This window comes from Amblyomma maculatum, chromosome 8 (assembly GCF_055883805.1).
Source record: "Amblyomma maculatum isolate TAMU_Amacu chromosome 8, ASM5588380v1, whole genome shotgun sequence".
NCBI lineage: Eukaryota > Metazoa > Arthropoda > Arachnida > Ixodida > Ixodidae > Amblyomma > Amblyomma maculatum.
In genome coordinates, this window is record NC_139351.1 from 121,547,450 (window position 1) to 121,569,422 (window position 21,973).

The 21,973-nt window shown below is 46.1% G+C and overlaps 1 protein-coding gene across 1 annotated transcript; it reads right to left on the reverse strand.

Annotated features, from left to right (window-relative positions):
* Positions 1-330: 330 nt before the first annotated feature.
* On the reverse strand, positions 331-17,998 carry LOC146182389 (excitatory amino acid transporter 1-like). Its single transcript, XM_084575944.1, has 6 exons — positions 17,864-17,998; positions 14,608-14,901; positions 11,661-11,745; positions 10,360-10,766; positions 6,472-6,799; positions 331-620 (listed from the first exon to the last, which is right to left on the reverse strand). The coding sequence occupies exons 1-6, from the start codon at positions 17,996-17,998 to the stop codon at positions 331-333; spliced, it is 1,539 nt and encodes a 512-aa protein (XP_084432070.1).
* Between the last annotated feature and the right edge of the window lie 3,975 nt (positions 17,999-21,973).

Consider the following 21,973-nt stretch of genomic DNA (forward strand, 5'->3'; position numbering starts at 1 on the left):
AGCATTACCGAATGCAACCTCAAGGAGAACACAGCCCAAGAAGAAATTATCATTTTTGTTCTCCAATTTCCGCGGTTACAAAAGCCAAGTAAGCGTCATTAATAAGGTGATTCGAACTGCAATCTTCCGTAATCAAACGAAGCACGCTAATAAACTGCGACACTTGGGCAAGTGAGTATTCTTCATAATAATCGAATACACATATTTTACGCATTCGATTTTGGCCTTCAGGATATTATTTTTTCCAAACTTGTCGGTTGTATTTTTATACCCTCAAAACGGGAAGCACTCGACTGCCTGAGTAGTTGAGTAGCCGCTGTCAGAGAAGGTTCATTTCGCGGCGTTTCTAGGTCTTCGCTGAAGTGGCGGGCTGATGACAACCGTCGACCGGCGTTCCTTTAAAGCTGTGGGGCCACTGCTGGCTTTGCGTGAGGACAATGAGCGCAGGTCCTGTGACGTGTTCGGCGGGAGTTCGTGCAAGATGGCAGCGACGACGCAGTCGCCCATGAGGTTCACCATACTGCAGAAGCGGTCCAGGAACCAGTGCACGACGGTCATGTAGCCCATTTGATCGGATGGCAGTCCCATCACGGCCAACAACAAAGCCGTAAGAGCCGCACCTGCGATGCCATATGACAACCTGCTCAGCTATGGAAGCAAGAAGGCGCCTTTTTAGGTTCGGACAACTACGCGAAATTCATCACGTCATATGTGATAAATTTGACCCCATCGCTCCGGCGAAGTAGAACATTTTTCAGTGACCTTAAAGAGCGGATTGTGTTATATCAAAGGCTTTACCAGCCCTATTATTCCAAAAAGCCGTCAGTCTTTGTTCAAGGCTCTCTACCCATATTGTACAAAAACTCTCTCCCTCGTCGGCAGCGGTAAGAATTAAGCCAGCGGACGCATAAATAAAATTGGTTCACAGGAAGGGAAAGGCGCAGTAACTGTCACACTTGCTCTGTGGACACCCGAACCGCGCCGTAAGGGAGGGGAGGAGGGTGGGAATGAAAGTGGAAAGAGAGAAAGAGGAGCCGTAGTGGAGGGCTACGGAGTAATTTCGACCACCTGGGGATCTTTAACGTGCGCTGACATCGCACAGCACACGACGCCTCTTCGTTTCGCCTCCATCGAAACGCAGCCGCCGCGGTCGGGTTCGAACCCGGGAACTCCGGCACAGTAGTCGGGCGTCTTACCACTGCACCACCCCGGCGGGGCGCGGACGCATGGAGGAATGGAAAGCTGCGGCCCATAGACGTATGCGTGCGAGCCTGTTTGCTACTCCAGATCATCCGTGGCCACCTAGCGGCCTCAGCGAGAAAGTTCAGAAAGAGTGCCCGGGAAGTAGTTCGTGGAAGGGGCATTTGTTACTCGTGCTTTTAGAAAATGCACATTTGATTCTGATTCGCCCTAATGCCGCCACGTGAATGTAAGAAAACGAAAAAGGGAAGTTGAAAGAGTTCTGCGGCGTTCCATTTGACGTGCCATCTCGCTTCAAAGTGGGCACATTGAATTTTGTTATTTCCTCAGTTACGCAGACGATCGACGCGCCCAAGAATGTACATTAAAGATATAATATTCAGCACTCGAAAAACTTGACTCTGACCACGGTCGTTTCTTCGAACCATTTAACTCGGAACGACCTCTTCCTTCTCAGCAATCGTCAGCATATCTTGTAATTACTACCTTCAGTCTCACATAGTTGTGTTGCGATTAAGTATATAGTTTCGTTTCATGGCGCTATCAGAGAAAATTCAATTTATCTTAACGCTTAACGGTAATACAGTTTTGGTAAAAAAGTATTGAAGCCAAAGTGTTTTAGTCTTTCACACAATACGTAGCCGTCGCGGCATCATCGAATAAACAGAGGGTTTCCCATTGCTACGAGATGGCTTCTCATCGCAGTAACAAAGCGTCTTTTAGAATTTTAGAAGTTTTTGTTCTTTAATGGTACCGTAAAGGCTTCATTTTTCGGCTGCGAACGAAATTTTTTAGATTCAAGCGTTTTACCAAGACACTGCATTGACATTTTTGGAACCTACAAAATAAAGCTGTAAAACTTATGACGCGGTGGTGCAGTAGCTAGGGCGCTCGACTACTGCGTCCAAGGATGCAGAATAGAATCCCGGCAGCCGCGTCCTCTTGTCGGTGGAGGCGAAAAGCAAGGCGCCCGTGTGCTGTGCGATTTGTCAGTACACGTTAAAGAACCCCAGGGGGTCGAAATTTCCAGAGCCCTCCACTACGGCGTCTCTCATAGCCTGAGTCGCTTTGGGACGTTAAACCCCATCAACGATCCAAGTTTTAAGACTACCCCTTTGTATTCCTACGCTGTCTGCTCTTCCCAAACTCACGTATTATTACACACATAGAAAGTGGACTGTCCACATAGACAAGATGTGCTTGCTGTGAGGATAGCTTAATGTGAGCAAAATGTCTTTTTTTTTTAGCATGTTACATTGTTATATGCGTATTCGACGCCATGGCAACAAGGAATGACTACTAGAGACCTGGACAATGCGACAAAAACACCAGCAAGAGGCTGAGATGGCTGAGATACGGCAACGATGGCGAACAATGCCAACGTGACCATGACGACTAGATGAGATAACGAGAAGAAGAGGCAACACTTTACACACTGCAACAACAAGCGGGTGCAAGAACACGAGCTAAGGCTGCATACCAGGTTGCCACAGGCCGCTTCGGGTACTTGTTCTAAACCCTTCCGGAATACATGCGTGATCGAATGTGAGCCGAATGACCCGAGTTTGTATAGCTGTAGTTTTTGTATATTGTCTGTTAAAAGGCGGACAGATTTGAAGACGAAACAGGTGTTGCGCACTAATGTTTTCGCGTTGTCACATTGAAGCAGTCTAATTTTTCTACCAAATCTTAACCTCTAATTCTTGGCGAACATTACTAGTCCGCACTACAGAAACTGCGCTGACGGTCACGCCGAAGCAAAACTAAACTAAACTTGAGCCAAACAGAAAATAGGCTCCACCACAGCTAATTTAGCGGGATTCGAATCGGTTTTGGGGCAGATACAATCCCTTCCCGACTTCTCACACTACTGGGACGCCGTCTCTTTTTCTCTTATTTGCCTTTATGCATAACGTTCACAAAAGTAGAGACCAGCTAATTAAAAACAATGTGCCACGTCGCAGACACTTCAATCTAGCGAGACGTTGTCAGCTTTCGTCACGCGCAGCTCAAGGTAGCACAAAACATGTTTTTAAACTCTTGTAAATTGTTTAATTAACTGATTAATGTACCCAATTTTTTTATGATTTGTTCCAGGTGCAAGCAAGTCTTCCTACGTTGCACAAAGGTTCAGATATACTATATCCATTAATAAATTAACGATTAGGTACAAACAAACATACATAGAGAAAGCTATTGCCTTTAGTATTATTCACGCTTTGCGTAACTGAAACCGGTAGCTGTAGTATCTAGTACATGCGGTAGTTGATCGTGCGCTTTCTTATGAATAAATAATGCTTCTTTGCGTCCTGCCGAGAAGGCGTGCTTCCAAATGGTAGGAAACAGCGGGTTTCGTTTATTTACGTCCGCACCTAAGGAGGGCCTTTCTTTCCGGCATTTAAAGAAATCTTGCGAGGTAAAAAAAAAAAAAAAGACGAACGTGATTACTCTTTTGCCGTAACATACTGTAACTTTGAACGAACGAAGCGTGCATTATCAAGTGAGCCGACATAGCTCACTTCGAGGGGCCGTACAAAGATTAAGAAATAGATAAAGGAGGTTGTCTTAAGCTACGCGGCTTCCACCGCTTTTCCTTTCTTCCTCGTGTTGTCTGTGTGACGACAGTGGCCTTACCTTATATTATGACGACAGCTTCACCATGTTTCGAAACAATGTGCTGACGCATTTTCAAGAGGGCATGCTGATTCGACAGCGTCATTCGACGCTCACTTGAAGACGGTCAGCACGGTTCATTCAAAACGCGGATGGCAGCGTTACAGCACGGCAAGGCGGCGAAGAAGCGCTGTCACGGGTGGTTATTTTTCAACATTTCACGGCTTTTGAAAAACGCACCAGAGTGTGCGGCTAAGGCTGAGTTAGTTACAATCATTCAAGGAATCAAGAGCAGCGCTGGCGGACGACGGACAAACACGAGGTGTATAACTGCGCTTATTCTGGTTCCCTTCGCCGGCGTGGGTGGTCCGAAGGCAGCTAGAACTTCAAAAGGTAAGATACTGTGTCCGAAGCTGAATTTCGTGAGTTTAGTAGATTAATAGAGAGCACAAGACGACAATGAACTGTGGAGGGAAAGGGGCCTCTTGTATTATAAATGAACATGGGGCAAGTTATTGTAGAGCGCCTTTGGGAGGCAGGACCCGAAGCCAAATGCTCTTTGTTTTTTCAACTCCGAACCAACTTGTAGCCCGAGCGTTCACGGCACGTCGCTTCCTGCCTGTTCTTTTTCCGGAGCTTTTGCATCTAGAGAGGGCGCTACTACAGTGTTCTCCTCCTTACCTCCAAGAGAGGTTTGTGGTATTTAACGTCCCAAAGCAACACAGGCTATGAGAGATAGCATAGTGGAGGACTCCGGAAATTTCGACCACCTGGTGTTCTTTAACGTGAACTGATGATGCACAGCACACGGGCGCCTTGCTTTTCGCCTCCATCGAAAAGTGGTCGCTGAGGCCGGAATTTTTTGATCCCGCACCCTTGGGAACAAAAGTCGAGCGCCGTAACCACTGCGCCGCCCCGGCGGCTTCCAAGCGAGGAGCAGAGCGACAAGTGAAGAGTGTGTCGGTGGTGTATTCGTGTAGTAAAGGGGCGGAGGATTGGCAACTGCAGCACTCGATGAAGCCGCGTCATGTGTTGCCCGCGTCGAAAGACCTTCAACCGGGATATCAGGAAGCAGCTGCTTGAGTGTGCCGCTCCATTTACTTACACACCTACCATATTCAGGAATGTATAGTAAGTACTATGTGCATGCAACCGTGCCCGCTCGGGTTTGGTGGCAGATGGACGGGTGGTCAAAGCATCGAACCATGTCGCCTCTTCTATGTAACTATATTAAGACCACCGGCAGCGTGTTCCTGATTGATACCGGTGCCCAAGCCAGTGCCCTGTCTGCTGCATGCATTGACCGTACTTTGCAAATGCTCATCCATCTGAATGAATTAAATTGAAAATTGAAAAAAAAAATATTTCCAGTAATATACAGGAGCAAGCGGCCGCCGTCTCTTCTTTTTGCACCGCTATCATCGTCCAAAGAAAGCGCTGCTACGGTATATTCCTAGGCGAGTTGGCTTTTTACAACTATCGTAAGAAGTGGATCGACGAAGGACAAGTGCAGTAAACGTTGTGTCGCTCCTTGTTCTTGCCCGTGCTGCTTTTCCAATAAATATTCCTAGAAATACCTGCAAAAAGGCCCGCGTATGAGATACGTTGCTGCCACAGTTGAATCGGCTTTTCCTTAACCTAGATAATAGGTGAACGAAACGGTTTTGACGAAAAAAAGGATGATTTTGCATGCTTGAATCATCTGAAGTAATTACCTATTTACGCAGAATATAAATAAAAAACTCAGTGGAGTGTCACGTGGCTGCTAGTATCACGTCGTTAGCTTAACCATCTTCGGTGTACCGTTCTTGATCTGCGTTACCTTTAGATACGTGAAACTACCTGTATATCATGATACATACGGAATGCAAATACCACTTATGCCCCACAACCCAAAATGGCTGAAATTGCTTCCCTTCAAAGACTCCTTCTAAAGAAGCCAATATCATTTATGTACAGCCATCTTGCTCCTCTCTATACTACGCAGGCGCAAATCACCTTGTATATCAGTTGAAATGGTGTGCGATTCCATGCAGTTAAGCTCCGCCTTAAGGATGTTAATCAGAAACGGCGTGGCTCTCCGAGGCCAAAGCTAGCGAAACTTCCGCCAAGGCTTAAGATAGTAGGAATCATTGCGAGCAGCACCCATGGCCTAGATGGAGGCTGACTTCGACGCGAAATCAACTCAGCGCCTTCCAGAAGGTCTTGGTTTTGTTTGGTTTTATAAGGTTTAACTTCCGAAAGCAACTCAGGCTATCAGAGGCGCCGTAGTGGAGGACTCTGGAAATTTCGACTACCCAGGGTTCTTTAACGTGCACTGGTATCGCACAGCACATGGGCGCCTTGGTAAATCACCAAATGCGGCAAAGAATGAAAAGTGCTGGAAGTGGAAGTGAAGTTACTCGTGTCGGTGGATGCAAAGTCAGCCATGTAAGCCTTTTCTAAAATGCATTTAGTTATTGTGGTGTCTATGAACATGGTGGGATCGGCAGAAGGTGCAGCCATAAAGACGAATAGTGTACAATGCGTTGTACCTATCGTAGTCACTTTCTGTTGGCCCTTGCCACGGAGGTAGTGGCCCTGGACAGTGTCTCGTCGTTCTATACGAGTCGTATGTTTACACTGTCGCTAGTGTCTGCCAACGTCGCATGTACATACCTCGGTAGGCGGGCGGCAGACCGTACAGGCCGACTGTGGCCACACAGGAAGCGGTTACAAGCGTAATCAGCAAAACGAAATCCATCTCGGCGCCCTGCAGTTGGGCCGCAAACATGGCGGCCACCGTCCCGTACAGGACAGTGCCGTTTCGGTTCACGCCGGCGCCCAGCGGGATGACCAGGCGAACCACGTCCGGGTCCAGGCCGACCTTCTTCTCCAAGCTCGCCATGGCAACGGGGCTCGCAGCCAAAGAGGAAGACGTGCCGAACGCTATGGCTAGCGGGTGCACCAAGCTCAAGAAGAACGAGCTCGTGTGACGAGAGCGCACCTGCATTTGCGAACACCATGTGAGTCACATTCAAAAGCAAAACCTCTTTGCCGATTGCGTAGAAATTCGTTCAGTTTGAAAAAAAAAAAGCGCGTTGGAAAGTTTCATATTTCGTCAGGTTCTTTGGACAATTACCTTTAAAAGGGTTTCATCATCATCATCATCATCAGCCTGATTATACCCACAGCAGGGCGAAGGCCTCTCCCATATTTCTCCACTTAACCCGGTTCTGCGTTAGCTGCATCCACTTGACCCCTGCGAACTTCTTAATCTCATCCGCCCACCTAACTTTCTGCCGTCCCCTGCTACGCTTTCCTTCCCTTGGAATCCAGTTTGTTACCCTCAACGACCATCGGTTATCCTCTCTTCGCACTACATCTCCTGTCCATGTCCATTCCTTCTTCTTAATTTCTAGTAGAATGTCGGTAACTTGAGTTATTTCTCTTACCCACTCTGCACGCTTTCTATCTCTTAATGTTACCCCTAGCATTTTTCGTTCCATAGCCCTCTGGGTTGTCCTCAACTTAAGAAGAACTGGTCCGGATCTGCGGTTACTACCTGTCCTAAGTCGACAAAAGGGTTTGAGGGCAAACTAAAGGAAAAAAGCAACGATACTTAATGAACACCAGCCTATAAGGAGGCAGCAGGGGAGAGGAAATCGCTACTTTTCCTTTCCGAGAAACCTGGCTGAAAAGCGCCGATTTCTTCACGACAAAACGAAAACCGTTCCGGGAAGATAATTTAATTAATGTACTTTTAATTTAATTTCGTGCTCGGTTTTTTTTTATCATGTAATACATTTGATGTGAATTGAACGCTTAGAACTAAACGTTCAAATATCAATGCAGAGGCCGACATTGCACAAGCTTCCATATTCCTTTCCTCGTGCGTTTGTTGGGAGACGAAGCCCGGCGCAAATGAGAACTTAACAAGGATGGTGCATGACCTTCTTTCCTAGCATCGAATGTGACAACTGCGAAGGGTGATAGAGGCTCAGCAAAGAGCCTGTGACCGAGGGCATGACTCGAGTGGCGAGTTGACACCTCGTGGCTCGTCAGAGATCCGCGGTCCAGGCTTCATTTGCTGCATCTTCATCGCCCATTCCCAGTCGTAACGCAGGCTTAAGAATCCCGCTGGCCTTTGTCACAATCTCGGTGGTGACAAGAAGTCGTGGGTTTCAAGCCTGAACTTCGAAACTTTTTCTTTTTAGATCATTTATAGCTTTCTCCAAGTCGACAAGATCTCTACATCATTTTGAATGTTTCCTGCGCTGAGAGAAGAAACCAAAATTAATTTTCACATCGCTCAATAATTATGAGGGCTGAAGTAAGGCTAATAAAATTAAAACACTGCCTTTTTGTTTACTATGAGAAGCGTGAGCATACGTTTCCAGTATAGTTTTCCAAAATGGTTCAAATGCACTGCTGAATCCCTTGTCAATTCTAAGTACCTTACAGTGCAGTATTCAAAACTGCATTATATTTCTTTGCCATATCCGGGAAAATGAGCTCCCTTCTAAATTTTCTTTGCTATATATTTGACGTGTACAACAATACATGGTCTGTTAGGTTCTTGGTATTTGTTGCTTTTATTAGGTAATTGTCCATATCTGAGTCGTATGTGCAGATGTCTGCTTTTAGTATTTGCATGTCAATGTGGAAGCTGAATATTTGTCTTGTTCTTGGAAATGAATTGCATCATTGAAATTTTTTCCTAACGACATCCATGATTCCATCATTCGGAACTATAGTGCTTTAACTGCAACCATTCATACAATGTACATAAGCATAATCGTATTGCTTGTGGCCTTAATCAACAATCCAAAAGCACCATCTTTTCATGAATGCTTATTTAGTGCCGTGCGACCGAACGACCATTGTAACTACTTCATTATTATTTGTCTCGCTGTGTCGTTTCTGCAGCAGCTTCCCTCTATACAGAACTGAGGAGACTGACAGATTGTACCATCAGTGTATAGTATAACTTGGTAATCTGGAGAAACGTTGCACCTATGTCATAGTTTAAAGTTCTACGTTGTTTACGTGTGAGGGCCGAAATTATGTCATTTGCATCAGATACGGCAACATGACCCACTGATGATCCAAGTTTGGTTGATATATGAGCACCTGTATGAACCGTACACCCTTATCCCCGGAGCCTATATAATCCGTATGCCCTACAATACGTATGCATATAGGTACAATATGGGACCCATGTGACCACATATCACTACCCATATGAACTACACCTAGCGCTATATATGTGCTACATAAGGTGTTAATTTGCCCCCATAAGAATTGATGTGTGTCCTATATGAATTCATATGTGACCTATACAAAAATCATAAGGGTTTTTTCAGTGGGGATCCTTCTCACGTATCCATGACAAGTGGCCGAACCAACAGCGACCGCACCTCTGCACTGGCTGCGTGACGATGCCAGTTATTAGCCACTTTGTGTGACCAGTGGTTGTAGCTAGCCCTCACGACGGGATCCGCTATCTTGATTTCTGTCACTGGTCGCTCGTTCTTTGTCTCATCCTGTCATTATGCTGACACTCGACAAAATGGAATGAAAAAGAAATAGAAGCTTGAAATACCACCCCAGTTCCTGATATCAACGAACATTAAATCCTGTCCATACGAGCCCGGAACCGTGCGGACACATACGTTTTGGGGGTGGAAATTAATCCGGAACCTTCCACTACTACGACATCACTTTCTCTTCCTTGAAGGGAAGAACTGATAATTTAAATAGTTTATTGTTAAGAATTGATATTTACGTTTTTGGATTATTTCTATCTTACCTCATCATGTTTAGTTCGGAAATAATAACACATTTTCTGAGCAAATTAGAAGTTCTTGCTTTTAAATTGCTCGTACCTGTGATAACAGCACAATAAAAAGGGCTTATCTAACCGTTCCGAGCAATTTCTAAAAACTTAGGCCGCTTTAAGTGCACTAACTTCGCAAGGAAACGCAGGCGTATTTTGCGCTGCACCTCTATCATAACGCGGCCGGTGAAGCAGGGATTTAATCCCGTGTCCTCTTGCTTGGAAACCGTACGCCGCACAACTCTACCGAGGAGGCGTAACGACCTTGGGCTGCATAATTATAACGCGGATGTTAAAACAGCCCCTACCAAAGGCACGCTGCTACAGTGCGAGGCGTCCAAAGGGACCGACATACAAATAAGCTGGTGCGTCACCTCCTGACATTCTCTACAAGCCTAAATCGAGGACACCGCAAGGTTAGAACTCGTTTTTAAAGACACTAACTTTAAAGTTATTAGAGCCTAGAAGACACAAAGTATACTGACAAGTCAATTAGCTCACCATTTTCTGGTACACAGTGTGACAGAACAGCACCCGTATTGTTTTGCAAAGATGCGTTATGCGTGATGCTGGTACTGTCCGGTCCGTCCTTGTTCTGGCATTCTTTTGTCAGGCGCTGTTCACCCAAAAAGACCACCGGCGATTCCATTGTCCAAATGCGTGCATTGTGCTACAATAGAATGTTGCATGATGCCCCTTCCTCCCGTACATAGCAGCGCCTTAATTACCTTGGACAAATACAGGATGGGCAGGAAGAGGAAGCCGTGGAACGAGAGACCCAGGAGCACAGTGAAGGCGTACAGACCCAGGTGATACAGCACTCGGGAGAGGTTCTCCACGCGTGACATGTCCGCGGCGATGAGCACGCTCACCGCGAAGGGCGTGTACCACAGCGTCATCTCGGACATACGCATGAACTTGAGGCTGAGGACACGGCACACGCGCAGCAGCATGTTGGTGCGTGCCCTCCCGGATGTCGGCGCATCCGGGGAACTGATGGTACTGAATGTCGTCTGCTGAGGACCGGCTGGCGACGACCGGGACAGGGCGAATCCGACCATCAGCGAGAAGAACAGCAAGCCACAGACGTTGGTGTCAGTCACCTTGCCCTGAACCACTGCTTCCTCGGCGCCTTCTGTAGATAGCAATTTAAAGTGAGATAAAATTCTTAGGCCGCACAAGCAAAGTACAAATAGCATAACCGATTTCGAAGCTATAGAATTCACTACAAGAAGTAAAGCCAAGGTCACCGTGTGCTTCCGATGACCTTCATACAGCTTCGAGGTCAAATTGGAACTTAAGCCACATCCACGTTTAGTAGCTATGTTCCAACCAAAGGTCAAGGTCAAAGGGTAACTGACGTGGGAATTAGCTTTACGCGTGAGCAGCTGCGTGGCGAGACATGCATGATCGATCGCTTCACACTAGGTTTAACCACTACACCTAATTTTTAACCGTAGGCCTAAGCGATTATCAGGATGTTGAATCAGGACTTATCAAAGCTTAAAGAGTATCAACAACAAGTGAGGTGCAGTATAAAAGGCAGTAAAGGAGTAAGGTAAGAACCTAATAAACGTTAAATAAATGTAGTAGTATAGCTACATTTTATGCCAAAAAATACACAGCTTGCCTATGACATTGTGTAGTCATAGAGGGCTTATAATTTTGCAATGAGACCCGCCGGGGTGGCGCAGTGGTTACGGCGCTCGACTACTGTTCCCAAGGACGCGGGATCGAATCCCGGCCTCGGCGGCCGCTTTTTGATGGAGGCGAAAAGCAAGGCGCCCGTGTGCTGTGCGATGTCAGGCACGTTAAAGAACCGCAGATGGTCTAAATTTCCGGAGCCCTCCACTACGGCGTCTCTCATAGCCTGAGTCGCTTTGGGACGTTAAACCCCATAAACCAAGCCTTTAGTGTGTTCCCAGCTAAATTAAGTTATTTTAAAGATTCGAAGGACATGGACATTAATACAACGATCAATCTTAGGTACGTTACGCATAGAAAGCACTCCAGCAAAGTAGTAACTCGCCTACGACGCTGCCCGGAGGAGGATGGCCTCTGTCGAACTGCACTGACGACTTGGTGTTGTTGCTGGTCGCGGAGGTGGTCTGTGTCTGTGACGGATCGAAGCAAGATTGGGTGTGGCGTTAGAACTACTCAATTCTGAGGTCGCGGCCGTTTTAAACAAGGCACAAGCGCGCATGTTTGAGCAATTAAGCGTTAGCTAGAGTTTGCAGCGTTGAGCATTTCAGCACGAACCTCCTTATCATTATTGCTCAAGGAGGTGCGCATGACTTTGGCAAAAGCTTTTAAGCGAAAGTCTTATGCGCCTCACGAGGAGCCAAATCTGAGGCCGTAAGTTACCAGCAAAACTTGACCCCTGCAAATGGTCGCGAGTCATGGGATCACAACAGCCAAGAAATTCGTGGAACCGAGCCACAACGTTAATCAACAATTAAAAAGTGAAAAATGAAAAAAAAAAATTAAGCATGCTAAACAGTAATCAAAGAAGAAAACAAAAGTAGTAAAAATATAAATTGAAAATGGAACTGTCACATAAATAAAATATCAAAATAAAAGTTGGGAACGTCGGAAAAGCAACAAAACGCAGAACAAGCTCATAACGGAACTAGGCACGGGACACGCAATGCTTTCGCATTTCCGCACCTAAGCCTACTTAAGTGCACTCCTGTTTTTGGCCACACTGCAATTGAACCCAAAACTATTTCTCAGTTGAAGAATTCAAGAGGGCGAATTTGTTTGTTTTTTCTATAAAGATGAAGTGCGAACAAAGGCGCCAAGCTTACCCAACACCGCGCGGGATGCCTCATCACATATGCATCGTCTGCATCAGTGAATTTTTCAGTCACTGCGGCAGACGTACGCGTCGTCTGTGCGTGCGTTATCGGTGCCTCCTCACACGTCGTGCCATTGATGCCGGAAGTGCGCTTTAGGGCTTACTATCATGTCCTGCCTCACGTCCGTTCGCAAACGTCAAAAACCGTGTATTGGCATTAAATTCTCAGTAAACGGGTTACGTCATAACGATGCGCAGTATCTATGCCACAAAATTGTACGTGCCGTGCCTCAGTCTTTAATGTAGTCTGTTGCAGTAGCGTTTCTCTCCCAGAGTTTGGGCTTAAGTGGGATGTGACACCAAAATACGCTACGCAGGAAGGCCACAAATAAAAAGGTGCTCGATGCAGACGATGGACGAAAAAAAACAACGCCACGATTTAAGGTAGTTCTGCGCGCTGACGTCCATTGCTGACATAGGACGCATAAGCCGAAAATGGCTATATAGGGGGAAAAAAAACGGTACTGTAATAATTTACTTGGAACACCCGCGGGTACGCCTTCAGTCTTATTTTCTTTAGAAGTACATTGCACGCCATCTTAAGTAATTAAATAAACAAAACAAAACTCGCGAACGCGGCATGTATAGTCATTTGGGCGTCTTACCGAGCTCTGGGAGACAGAGGCTGCTTGCAAGAGCGAATATATTTTGTCCACTGTACGTTACTCTAGGACGGCATCGCTTGGTTGTCCGGACACGTGCTATATTTTGGATATACTTGGTCTGTATATTAGACGGCCCTCTCTTTGCGACCAATGAGAAATTATTACATTTTGAATCTATATACAACTTCGCACTTCTCAAATCTATACGCGTTCGCTGTGAAATATTTCAGCACTGGTTTATGGTTATCGCGCGTTACCCTTACATCGAAGCCTGTACCGTCACAAATGTCCTAGCAAAAATAAAGGCGTCTTTCCCTCGTAGAACACGGGCAAATGCGCCTGATTCCATTGAGCTTGATGTCCTAACAAGTACGACAAACAAGGCGTCATTGCTTTTGCACAGTTGACGCACTTCCTACATCCGCTGAGCCACACATGCGCGACAGCTGGTTTAAGTTGATGCAGCTGCGGTTTTGACCATTTAATGGATCTTATCGCTTCATTATTTTTCGTTATAGTTTTCCTAAATCTAGCCGTCATTTATTCGTCCCCATAGAATAACATGGATCCCCTTCCCCCATTTCTGGAACCGTATTGCCTTACCACCATGCAAGTATAGGAGCATTCCCTATAGACACAAGTACCAATCAATCTGCTATGTAATACTCACCAGAAGAATGAATGCTTCCACGAAGTTGTCCGGAATCATGTTCCTGTTAGTGTCGATTTGATGGGGGAAAAATTACGGGTTAATGATTTGCAGGACACACGCTGTGGGACTTGTCTTCGTTTTAGGGAAATACTGATTACCAACTCAATCGCTAGTAGAGATAATTAGCTTGCCGAAGGCTATACCAATGTACACGTACGTATACCGGTTTACCAGACCCCTCCCACGCAGGCGCTGGGGCCGGATTGAATCCATCCATGTCAACATCAGTGTGCAGTAGGGGTACGGCATACCATTATAAGGTTACACTGGTGCGTATCTGGCAAGCCAAATCTCACTAATACCGCTGAAAGACAGTGAACAAGCTGACTGTTCAATTTACTATTGTTCTTTCGTTGATAGTTTGTCTTCTTGTAACCAGTTAAGCGCGATTATTTGTCAATCGCTACAGCTCAGTATAAAGGTGGCGTAAGTTCAAAGGAAAAATTTCAAACCTAATGCAAGGCTCAAGCACTATCATGAAACAGAGAAACGTAATGTAGCAGAATGGCTAACGCACATTCATCGAAAAGGGGACTGACTGAACTCCTCGCTATGTCCTGCATATAACTCACTAGATTCCCAGAGCATACAAGCGTAGCAAGCGGTGGCAGAAGGTCAGGCGGGCGGATGAAGAGGTCGAAGTGAGGTGGTGATTGAAATAAAGTAGTGAGACAAAGGAGCGATATGGAAGAGAGCGTAATCCTTCAATGAGTGTATTTAGGTTATCTTGTGCTGCTGCAGTGGAATACGATAATGATAGTTAGGGTGCTTAGTACGGGAGTTATTGTGGTCTAGATCCCACGCGCCTGAGGATATCGAGAAGCGAATCGATGCCCATCGATGCATCCAGTTTGGGGTATGGCGGCAGCTCGCCGGCGCCGATCCCCGGCTTGATGAGGATCGCCAGGACAAGGCCGCACAAGGAGGACCAGACCGTGGTGAGCATGAAGAAGGTCAGCGCACGCAGAGTGAGCCGAGCACCTTGCGCCGTCGGTCGTCCGCCCACAGCACTCACTATGCTCGTCATGGACAGCGGCACGACCACGCACAGCAGAAAGCGCTCGAACATCTCGCCAGGAAGCCGCAACAGCTTCAGCTGCAAGCGCGTTATGGCGAACGGCATGGGCAAGGCTGGCGAAAAGAGCCAACAACCGTCAAGAAATGCATATGGAATTTTTTTGGAGTGGAAAGCTTCACTACGCCATTTTTGGCGAAGGGTCATCGACGCAGATATTTTGACCTTCAAGCCAGAGGAGCGCCGGTGTGATGTGATGACAACTTTACTCTTCCACCAGATAAGGAGGCCCCCAATCCTCGCCCCCGGCACGCAGGCCTAAGGGACGGGAGCCGAGACATCCGCGATCAGAAGCAGGCAAAGAGGTATTGGTTCTTCGCGGCTCCGGGGCTAGCCAGCCACCGAATTTATTCTGTTGTAGGCTGTCATTGCACCCGCCACTGCTTGGGTGGTGGACGACGGCCGTTGTTGCGGCGCGCGTCTTTCTCCCCCTCTTCCTTTTCTTTCTTCTCTGTTTTCTTTTCTGTCTGCACGAGGCAGCGGAGGTGGCTCAGCTACAGAGCCAGTAGCAGGCCCGTGCATTTTCTTTCCTTCTTCCTACAGCCTCAACAACAACAACATAGCTTTGCGTATGCACAACGAATTTATTTGCTACCATGCAGCACGTTGTGGCCACTTTTTGCGAAGTGGAAAGCAATTCATCAATGCAACTTGGCGTTGAAAGCGTTTGTTACGTAAGATATTCATAATGCAATAAGAGCATCTCACCTGGCGGGCAGATAAGTTCGAAGGATCCAGTATGGCCCCCAAAGCGAAACCCGCCAACACGGAGAGCAGGACAAAAATCAGCAAAACGTTGTCCATGACGATTTCGCAGATGTCTTTGTGCTGCTCCACGTCCTACCCCAGGAAGGGACGTGAATAATATTTCGCAGTGTATAATAATAATAATAATAATAATAATAATAATAATAATAATAATAATAATAATAATAATAATAATAATAATAATAATAATAATAATAATAATAATAATAATAATAATAATAATAATAATAATAATAATAAAATCAGTCAATCTTTATGCAATGTGCGCAGGAACAACCATGGGTTCTTCGTGCTGCAGCACAAAGGATGATGATAATAATAATAATAATAATAATAATAATAATAATAATAATAATAATAATAATAATAATAATAATAATAATAATAATAATAATAATAATAATAATAATAATAATAATAATAATAATAATAATAATAATTTATTTTCCACCGCAGATAATTGATTAAAGGACAGCGGGAAAAAAGCTGCTGGCAGGCAAAAGCAGAACAGCACCTCACCAAAAGAAAATATACACACATAATTTGCCGAGTTGGTTGAATATAAGAAACTTCGTTTTAATCTCGTCCTGATCAAGAATGAAAAACAAAACAAAAAAAAGCATGACTCTCAACATCGCGGAAGAGCATGCACAAATTCAAGGCGACATTGAAAATTATGCACTACACTTTAAGCGGAGATTCCGGCAAGAATATATAAATCAAAGTCATGTCACAGGTAGCTATATATACAAGAGATGGTGAAGTATGACATTAACGCTGTATAATTTGGTCGGAGTTTCGGAACGTTTTATGTATATGAAAGACTTTCAGAGCAGAATCTCGGATATCGCTGTCAGCCCAAAAAAGGGTGAACAGCCTTTAGCCTTTTCACTGCTGATGCTATCTACGCTTTAGTAGCAGTGTCGTACACAATTCGTAACTGCACGCAATGCAGGGGTTCTCAAACGTTTTGCATCACGGAAAATTTTTGCAGCACGGATATTAGAGAGATTTAGCATACCGTGATCCGCGATCCGCCATCGTGACTCACTACCACTCGTGGGCAGGGCGCAAAAGCTGGTTGGTTCCGATGCGGCAGGTCTATGTGCCGACATCCAGTATGTGGCGCCATCTATTGACATCAAAGTGATCTGCGCATGCGCAGTGGAACGCGCGGTGGCGGATCACGGTGTGCTAAATCTCTCTATTGACCTACCTACTGGTAAGCGTTTTAGTCTCGCACTTAGCAACAGGATGTCTCCATGACAGTTAAGAACTCATGTATATTCCATGCCAATAAATGAAACCTCATATCGGGTACCGCATTCGCAACTATACCGTTAGTGATTTGTTATATCGCCTGTGAACCGCTTGGCAGACTTGACCGAGATCAGCGCAGAAGGAAAATATTTTTTTCTACCTATCTAGCCGCCGGACTTACATTGATATTGCATATAGGCTGCCGATCATAAAACCGACGGATGAAATTCCATTGGCGAAAGCCACGCTTCGGTAGGAGCGCAATTGTAAGAGCACCACGTGCTCTATTCGCGTTTCACTAAAAACAAAGGTTTCAGAAATTCGTAGTGCTGAGCCTAAATAACTAACTCAGTGCTAATAAATTAACTGATATTTTCCTACTTCGCTTTGCAGCGTGTTCGGGCAAAGTAGTATACAGAACTCTGAACACGAATAACCCTATAATGGAGTAAAACGGGAGAAACGTGTCTTCCAGCTCAGGCTATAATGGAGTAAAACGGGATTAACATGCCTTCCAGCGCAGGCCCTATCAGAAGCAGGATATGTTACGCAAGCTGTGGAGTAGATTATCATCACTGAAATTTCGAGATACATTTCGTCGGCGACAAAAGCTCATTTCAAGTTTAAAAAGTGCGAAGCTCCGACATTTTTCAAGATTTTAGCAGAACTTTTTGATCTCTTCTGATTGCTAACCTGAACATTACTAGTGCCGCGGTTAACTGTCATCTGCGATCCCTGATTACATCAAATGAGTGTTGATTGAAGTGAGAATTTGCCTGTCTTGCCAAGAGTACATCATTTTATCTATTTAGTGCCGAAAATCGATCCCGGGAATTAAAAAGAATACCCTGCTCCTATAAGATATGCGCTAGAGAGCATTTTACACAATTTTGCTCCGAAACATAGAGTAATTCGTGTTAGGGTGTGGAAGCGGAGGTGCATGCCAACGACGTGCCTGAGAACCGATGCCCTCGTCGGACAGGTAGCGGGTACTGTCATTGCGCGGTCTCTCGAAGGCCAGGCTGGACTTGCTGGACTTGCTGCCCTTGCTGCCACGACGAATAAGGCGACCGGACTGTACGGGCGCCATCGACACCAACCGCTGGCTACGCGGGAAGGTGGTGGCCTGCACGTCACGTGGCCGTGGCCACGACCATCAATTCGGGCTAATTAGTTTCATCACGGAAGTATACTGTACAAAAGCACAAACCAGCACGCGTGAAAGGTCGCTAACTTTTCCGGGGCAAGAGCGCAAGAAATCGCCCGGTTTGGCGTCACATGCAGCGCGAATCACTTAGTATAGTAGCGCCATCTCGTGGTCGCAAAGAAGAACTTTTTGAATAAACTGTTGCGTTTTATCATGTTAATTTGCACCAGCAACATCGTGATAGCCGTCTTCATCAGGAACACCAGCATTACGTTCACTATAAGACAAAAAGCCCCTGACATTTGCATCTTGTCATCCCTTTTCTGCGTCAACCTTGATCAACATCTTGTCCCATGTCACTCGATCCACGGTTTTGAAAATTGGAAGCATTTCGGGCGCAAATTGAAGCGGATGCAATATTTTGTCCACTAGCCTACATTGTAACTCAGGTAATTTCTCTCTCTGCCTCTTAAGTGATTAATTCATAATTACACAACTTCTTAATAATGGCTGAGGCCACGAGTGTGAGATTGGAGACCCGTTTCAGAATATTACTTACTAAACAAACTTTGTTCGCCGTCACACAATGCATTGAAATCGCAGCAATTGAAGAACGACCACTATGGATGGCGTTTTTAGATGTTAAAGGGGGCTTACGATAGTATAAACCACGCTCTGATGTGGCAAATTCTATCAAATTCTGGAAGTTTACTGATAGCGATTTACAAGGAGAATAACGCAGCAGTGAAGTGGCAGGCCTTGGGGGGTGCAAAAAGAGTTGCAGTTAAAGGAGAACTTAGGCAAGGATGTCCTTTATCACCTCTTTTATTCGTTGCCTATATCAGAGTGATTGAACGAAAGTTAGAATTGACCGGGTTGGGTTTTACGATGTCATGGCAGAAGGGGGATAAATTGGAAACTAGACGCATACCCGGATTGATAGATGCAGATGATATTGTTCTTCTACCAGATAGAAAGGCCTCCAAGACTTGGCAAACAGTTGTGCAAGAGAATCAGATGTTCTGAGATTCATATTAAGCGCAAAAAAATCAAGAGTAATGGTGTTATTGATGAGCTCGGCACAATCACGCTAATAAACTTAGAGTTACCTACAGTTGAAGCGCACAAGTAACTTAGTATTTGGATAAACGATTGTGCGTACTACCTGAGGGATCTTAGAGAAGGAAATGGTAAAGGAAGCAATAAGAAACGCTGCTGTCATGAAAAGTCGTGGGCTCTGGGGATATAAAAAAATATTAAGCCATTCCAGGAATGCGGAAAGGCATTATCGTTTGCAAACGCTGTGCTGTGCTTGGGATCTGACACGACTTCGGCGCTAGAAATAAAGCAGAGGACAGTCGGCAGACTTAGTTTGGGGGCACATGGAGTCACTACTAATGAGGCAATTCAAGGTGATATGGGATGGCCGACGTTTGAAGCGCGGGAGGCGAAAAGTGAAGTGCACTATGAAGAACGGTTGAGGTAAATGAATTAGAAGAGCTGGGCGGCAAAGATTTTCAGGTACCTGTACCAGTGTAGTATTGATACGACATGGACGAGAACCAGATGGCTTGCAAAGAAATACAAATCTCATGGGGAAGAAAACGATAGAAAATCCACCTTGAAACAAAAAGTAAAATACTATCCATCCATCCATCCGTCCGTCCGTCCGTCCGTCCGTCCGTCCGTCCGTCCGTCCGTCTGCCTGTCTGTCTGTCTGTCTGTCTGTCTGTCTGTCTGTCTGTCTGTCTGTCTGTCTCTGTCTCTGTCTCTGTCTCTGTCTCTGTCTCTGTCTGTCTGTCTGTCTGTCTGTCTGTCTGTCTGTCTGTCTGTCTGTCTGTCTGTCTGTCTGTCTGTCTGTCTGTCTGTCTCCAACTCCAAAACGTTCCAGCATGTGCCAAGGAGCACGTACTCGACCCCCCCCCCCCCCACCCCAACCTGCTCTTTTTTTTTTTTCTCGTTTAATTTACCTTTTTACCATCTGTTTGCTTTCTCGACTGTGGCATTCCGCTCACTCATGCAACAAGAAAGCAGAAAACTAGTCACAAGATCGATTTTGCAGCGCGTAACAAGACGAAGGAACGAAGGAAAGCACGAAGGAACATGAAGTACACAAAAGACCAACATTACATGTCATCTCATATGCGTGGCCAGTCAACATCACCTAAATGCCTTGGCTCGCCAGGCTTTTCATTGGTCACCTGCCCCTCCCTGCTCTAGCGGCAGCGTGGCGTAAGCATATTTTTATACTGCGACAGACGCACTTTTTTTTTTTTTCGGCGCAAACAAGCTCGACCGTCACCACCGGGAATCTAACATCCGGTGCATGACAGCTCTCCCAGCAGTAAACGTCACGACAGCGGATGGGCGATAAAGGACCAGCAGCGTTGGCTTGGTTAAAGTGGCCAAGGTACACCACGTGACTCGACTAAGGCTTGCGCTCGCAGCTTCATTTGCTGGCACTCTTTATCACCCATCCGCAGTCGTGAAACAGGCTGCTGGGGTGCGCTGGTCTTGTCAAGATCTTAGTGGTGGCGGCTCGACGGCAGCCCCATGGAAACGCACGGAAAAACAAGCAGTGAGACGTTCCCTCTTTTCTATGTTGGCATTGGTTTGGTTTATAGGGCTTAACGTCCCAATGTGACTCAGTTTGTGAGAGACGCCGGGGTGGAGGGCTGCCGAAATTTCAACCACTGGCTCTGTAACATGCCCTGGCATCGCTCAGAACACTGGCGCTTAGCTTTTCGCTGCCATCGAAAAGCGGCTGCCGCGGCCGTGATTCCACCACGGCGCCCGGAGTTATGGTGCCTTGGATAACTCAGCTGTATGGCTCACTCCTTCAGTCACCAACAGCGCACGAATGGGCCGATGGCGTGCTACATTTTGGTGTGTTGGCTTGACAAGGTCTGATGTGCGGGCGAAATAGAGAAAGAAGCTAGGATCAGAAAAGCTAACGTTCTAAATTGGCCTTTAATGTACCAGGTACTGCGCCTGGTCGGCATGCGTAGAAGTTGAGGGTATAGTCTTGTGGTAGCTTGCGAAACACATGAAAGCAGCCAGCGAAGTTCCGCGGAAGTATGTTTTGAGAACCCCTGCCGTATAATGAAACGAAAGGGACAGTGCATTCCGCAAAAACATATGCCATAACGCTATTACTTACCCTCGTATCAAATGCTTCCTTGGACGATTTCATTGCGGAGGTCGTTGCAGTGCCTTCGACAGAAGCAAAGCAAGCTTCTTCTTCCTCGTGGCCACGCTCTGCTTCGAAAGCGCGTTATCTCGTTCTTCCCTTTTCTTCTTTATTGAAGAGGAAGATTCCGAGAACATACGGTCGACGTTTTATCGCGTACCTTTATCATGTGTTTCATCGATGCCCCATTGTGACGAATGATTACCGGGGACACTTAGGCTCCGTCTTCAATTTCATTACGCACAGGCGTGTATGGCTTCCATTTGCCACTTTTCGTTGCGTATCCTAGTTCGCGTATATCCACTTTGGTACCCGCCATATTGCTGATTTCGTAATTTATGCCGTCTTTATCTCACTCGTGACCTTTAGCATACACTCTCAAGCTGCCACGTTATGTGAAAAGCCACCCAACGTACAGTGTTCTGCAACTTTATCAGAACAGTTTTGAAAAATTCTCCCGTCTCAACCGTAGACTCGTTTGCGATGAAACCGTGCGAAAGCTTGCGCATTGCTGACACTTTCGTTGCGTAGTAAGTTTTACAAAGGTGCTTGCCTGGCTTCACCGCGCGAGAACCGTCTGGGACGACACTGAAGAAGTGAAAAACGCCAACGCCAACGCCAGCGCCAGAGGTGGCGCCATCTAGCACCATTTGGGAAAGGTGTCAAGCTTACCTCAGCGTTTTGGAGCTGCGGCGCTTTCGTTTGGTGATGCCAGATGGCGTCAACTC